This window comes from Gallus gallus, chromosome 2 (genome assembly GCF_016699485.2).
Source record: "Gallus gallus isolate bGalGal1 chromosome 2, bGalGal1.mat.broiler.GRCg7b, whole genome shotgun sequence".
NCBI classification, from domain to species: Eukaryota; Metazoa; Chordata; class Aves; order Galliformes; family Phasianidae; genus Gallus; species Gallus gallus.
The window spans coordinates 120,947,661-120,952,859 of record NC_052533.1 but is presented as its reverse complement, the minus strand read 5'-3'; the positions used below and the strand labels follow the sequence as shown (position 1 = coordinate 120,952,859).

Below are 5,199 nucleotides of genomic sequence, written 5' to 3'. Positions count from 1 at the left end.
GAGGGAAAGGAATTTTCTACATATTAACATAATAATCATCAGAGGAGTACTCTCTTGCCCAGAGTGCTCATTTATATCACTTCAGTATTTTGCAGTCTTGAGAACGCACATTTTTAGCTTTGTTTTTCTGTCCCATACATTGCTTACGTTACATATTTCAATTATGGAGAATTATATTTTTAAGCATGAAATACACTATACTTGGTAATCATCATTTACAGGGATAGGGTCACAGTGATAGGACAAGAGGCAATGGGCACATGTTGACACCCAGTAAGTATGGCTTTTCTGGTCACAAAGCAGTGGCACACGTCGCCCAAAGGCTGTGGAATCTCTTCCTTGGAGATCTCCAAAAGCCACCTGGACATGGTCATGAGTACCCTGCTCTAATTTCAACAACATGAGGAAGAAGCTGTGAAGACAGACCTTGACAGTACCTTCAGAACTGACAGTGTCCATTTACAAATCTTGGCAAAAGTAAAGTAGCATTAGTTTTAGATTACAGATCTTTGCCTTAAGTCTGTTGACAAATTCATGTTGGAAATATACATACTAGAATTTTATAACAATTCAAGCACCTGATTAACAACATGTAGGATACATCCCAATAGGACTGCACCTGCAAATTTTCAGAATTGAACTTTAATGACACTTTCATTAAGAACTGAACTGGAACAGATGCACGTGAAATACATGTGCAGTTGACACTTTCACCAGCACAGCCTGAGGACAGATCAGCCCTCCCAAACCCAAAGCACTCTGCAATATAGATGAGACATCTAAGCAAATAATAGGGTAGGACACAGGACTACAAACACCAAATAAAGCTCTCCCTTTGATCTTTATGAAACATTTAATGCAATCTCCCAAATGCAAGTGACAAAAATATTTCAAAACTGAACTTCAAAAGATAGCTCTTTTCTCCAATTATCAAAAACACTAGCTTATGTTTCCCTTTGAGCTAAATTTTGCTACATTTATGGCAGATGAGTAGCTCTACTGTGTGTTCAAAATCCCATTACCTTGTTACTTTAATTGCTGAGCTAAATTTACATTTGGTAAATATCACACTTTCTTGAATAACAGAAGAAAATGGCAAGGACTTAGCAACAGACGTAGTATAAATTGTATTACCTCTGTCCTTGCAAATACAGCCTCTGTATTTGCAGACTGCTGTTTCTCAGCTACATTAAATTTGTTGGAAACAACATCCAGAGAGACCTATCTTCACTTTAACATTTATTAATTTAATAACCAATGTGCAGTATTCATATTTATATGCAAATACATGTGACATTAGTCCAACATGCAGATAACAGAGGCTGCTGCATCCATGTATCTTAAGCCATTCCAATCCACTGCTGTTATTCAGTTTGTTGATCCATTGTGTTTTCCTTTTAGGGAAGACAGTGAAGAACTTCAACAGTCAATTCTGCTCCACATTAAACTGGTCAGTTTCTGGCCATCTCTCTCAGAATTTGTTGCAGTGGAGAAAACCTCTCTTCGCAGCCTCCTGTTTTAGCAGATGCAAATGCAAACACAGTTGTTCTGTTCTTCAGGGATTCTTCTTGCTTTTCTGTTCTGCCTTAAGCTCTTTGGCATTACATCTGGACCCCAACGCTGTTAGCATTTCAACTGTTGTCAGGTTGGCTCCTTTCATTATCAATCGCTCTCCATCAGCTGGAAAGGAAGGAAATTTTAAGAACTTACAAATGTTTTAAGTCACAATTACTTTCATGTGCAGTTCTGGCTTGCATTTATAAATCCAAATACCCTGCTCATCTTGTGTGATTAGAAAGTAGTCCACTTAGCAAGAAATCCTATTATGGAACAAACAAATATATTAAACTGTAACTATTAACATGTAATCTTCATTTTTGTACTGCATTATCCAAAACTAAGAAACATTTCTCAAGATATATGTACGGTAAAAGTGTACAGTTGATAAGAATGGCTCACACTATGCCACCAAAGTCATTTAAGAGAAGGCACAGAAGGCACTGGTAGGCATAATTTCCACACACGGCTCAGTGTTTTAGCAGCATGTTGTATACGGTCCGTTTAACTCACTTCTTTAGCCAAAACAGTGAAATGGTTTACACAATCTGGTGGTTATAACATTAAAAAGTAGACAATACTTGGATTTGAAAATTCTTGGGGAAAACAAAGCACTTTAAAACAGAGAGGGAGCATTAGAAATTAAGGATGGTACCTACGTTATTTTTTTATTTTTGCAAGACTCGCAAATATAAAAGATGTACTCAAACCCATTTAATGCAGTACCACGCATGGCATCCATGTTCCAATCACATTTGCCAACTGGAAGGGCTGCAAACTCCTTGGAAAGTAATCAGCTCTTACAAAGTGGAGTTCAGAGCTGTACCTCTTGGCATTAGTGAAATAAATTGCTTTGCTTTACTGTTTAAAACTCTAAGCTTTACTGCTTAAGTCTTAATACATTAACAGATAGAGTCAAGGATAGGAAAAGAAGAGGCACGAGGGAGGGAGAAACCTCTGTCAACACTGAAATAATTCAGCACTCTCAACATTTCTACTGATTCACTAAATATAGGAAAGCTTAAAGAAAAGTGGGTAACAGGAAAAAAATATAATGAAAACTTTAATGGTCTATGTGCCATACTGGGCCATTACAACACAGCAGGAAAGAAGATACAGCCCGAGAAAAGGACAAAATCAGATTACAGCCATCTGTTCACAGCCTTGAATCTGGGCTGCTTCCAGAACTGATGAAATTTCCACTATCAATTCCCTGCCTATTCTCTGGATCTCCAAAGGAAACCAAGCAATTTGCTGTACATCACTTGACCTCATTCTGTAAGTTCGTCTGCACATGTATGGTCTTATATGAGCAGTTCCTTCCAGCTACATAGCAAGTTACTCAGTTGCATAAAGAACTACACGTATTAAACTTGCCTATTCTCAAGACAGATGTCTCCACCATAGAAAACAAAAAATAAAAATAAAAAATAAATACAATGCAGAATGTGAACAGATTCTTACATCAAAGCAGACACTCGTTTTCCTTGAACTGACCTTGACTGCAAGGTTACACAAGTATCCCACTGCTAAAGTGGACTCAACTCTATGCAACAGTTAGATCTGGTAAAGACTTGTATGTGTACACATTAGCGTTAGTGACTTCCTTTTTCCCTCCCAGATGGGCAACATCCAGGTGTGGAAGAGAATTAAAAAAAAGAAAATTAATCACAGCAAAAATTATCATAGAGGAGACACTGTAAAACCACAGATCTGGAAGGACTTTTTGTGAAGGTTAAAAATGAACTCTTACCAAACATAACATCTACAAGTGGTTCCGATCCGTCGTGTCTCACATCTGCAGACACTTCACAGTTCCTGTTAGTGGCTTGGATTCTTTTATGGTTTATACATTGAAGAAATTTTCTGAAAATATATTTTAAAACATACTGAGTACACCACAGATAAAAATTACGGTAAATATATGACAGATGCATGAAAAACATATTTGAATAGTTTGACATCACTGGGTGAGAGAAGTATAAACAGAATAGGACTTATATTCAATAATTTCAGACACGCACTTCTTATCAGGCAGTAATCCAGATGATTACTTACATGCTAATGGACTCCTTATATGCTAACATGTAAAAACTACACCAAAGAATTTTGGAAAGTTTCAGCACATACACTTTCTGAATTTCTCTGATGAGTTAATGATAATAATAATATAAGAGTCAGCAAAGTAACTTTCATTTTCCTTTATACACTGCTTGCTTACCAGTTTTATTGTTTGAGTTTGAGGCAGCATTTATTCATACATTACGTCTTCAGTAGATATGTGAAAAGCATACCAACCACTGGTAGCTTAAAGACATTCCAAGCTAAGCTGTGATAATAGCGCATTTCAAAAGTAGAAGGGTCTGAAAATCTATTGCAAAATGCCACTTCACAATCCTCTGGTGCAGTGCTTACATCCCTCAAGAAGCATAACTACTTAGATTTCCCCAACAGACTTGGATGAAGAACTGCAGCTTCTCATCTGTGGGCTCAACAACTCTAAGAGGAACATCTGCAGGGGCTGCTGGTAAACCTCATGCTTATATAGAATATCCCCAGCCAGAAGGGCACCATAAGGATCACTGAGTCCAACTCCGACTCCACACACAAAAGTGTACATTGGAGACATTGAGGTCCTCTACAGAACTAACACAAAAGAAACACATCCTCCCCGGTATAAAAAAGACGGGGATCTCCCAGAACGAGTCCAGCCGGAGGACTTGAAGATGATAGAAGGCCCTGCAGCACCTCTCTTATGAGGAAAGGCTGAGCGACCTGGGTCTGCTCAGCCTTGAGAAAAGAAGACTGAGAGGAAATGTGATCAATGGCTGTCAGAGCAGCAGCCAGGCGCTGCTCCGCGGCCTTCGTAGTACCACAGCGCGGTTCGGGTCGGAAGGGATCGTAAAGGTCATGTGGCTCCAACCCCCTAAAATCGGCGGTAACACGCGGCACCAAGTCCCGCTCCAGGCCGGGCACCGCTCGGCTCGCAGCCCCAAGGCCGGGACACACCGATGCCCCTCACCTGGTGCTCTCCACGTTGGACTCGAAGGGGCAGAAGCGGACCACGATACTCTTCACGGGCCGCAGCACCACACGGATCCGGGACGCCATCTTCTTTCCGCCCCAGCACTACGAGTCCCGGCAGCCCCTCGCAGCGGCGGGCCGGCGCTGGCGGCCGCGTGCCCCGGAGCCGCCTGGGAAATGGAGTCCGCCGGTGACGGCCGCGGCCATGTTCTCAGCCCCGGGACGGGGTGCCCGCTCTTGTAACGACCTGCTGCTAAACAGCGTTTGGTTTTACGTGTTCCAGATAGCAGCCGGCTGCTCAGCCTCTGTGCAGTTATGCCTTGATTGTGGTTGCGTTTGTTCTGGTAGAATTCCTTATCAGGAATTCTCTGTTGGAGTTGTTGTCTTGACAGATCACTTGCACCTGTGATCCTCTGGGGATACTGAAAAGAGAAAAAGGGGGGAAAACAAAAAACAAAAACAAAAAAAAAAGGAAAAAAAGGTATACAGAAAGAGGTAATGTTTCTTGTTAGAACAGTAGCTGCAGTTAGGAAAAAAAAAAAAAAAGACAAAAAAAAGCTTTGGGCATAAAATGCCCAGGAAAGATCTCTGGCCTTTGTGCCACATAGAGCTGCATGC

General features: G+C 40.8%; 1 protein-coding gene across 1 annotated transcript; it reads right to left on the bottom strand.

Annotated features, from left to right (window-relative positions):
- Positions 1-622: 622 nt before the first annotated feature.
- On the bottom strand, positions 623-4,690 carry MRPL53 (mitochondrial ribosomal protein L53). The gene is made up of 3 exons (NM_001199473.2): positions 4,580-4,690; positions 3,311-3,423; positions 623-1,680 (listed from the first exon to the last, which is right to left on the bottom strand). The coding sequence occupies exons 1-3, from the start codon at positions 4,666-4,668 to the stop codon at positions 1,556-1,558; spliced, it is 327 nt and encodes a 108-aa protein (NP_001186402.1). The 5' UTR covers positions 4,669-4,690; the 3' UTR covers positions 623-1,555.
- Between the last annotated feature and the right edge of the window lie 509 nt (positions 4,691-5,199).

Coding starts and splice junctions, on each gene's coding strand:
- MRPL53 (NM_001199473.2), bottom strand. CDS start 4,668: ATGGCGTCCCGGATCCGTGTGGTGCTGCGGCCCGTGAAGAGTATCGTG. Junction 3,424..4,579: donor TCCAACGTGGAGAGCACCAG/GTGAGGGGCATC, acceptor ATATATTTTCAG/AAAATTTCTTCAATGTATAA. Junction 1,681..3,310: donor ACTTGTAGATGTTATGTTTG/GTAAGAGTTCAT, acceptor CTTCCTTTCCAG/CTGATGGAGAGCGATTGATA.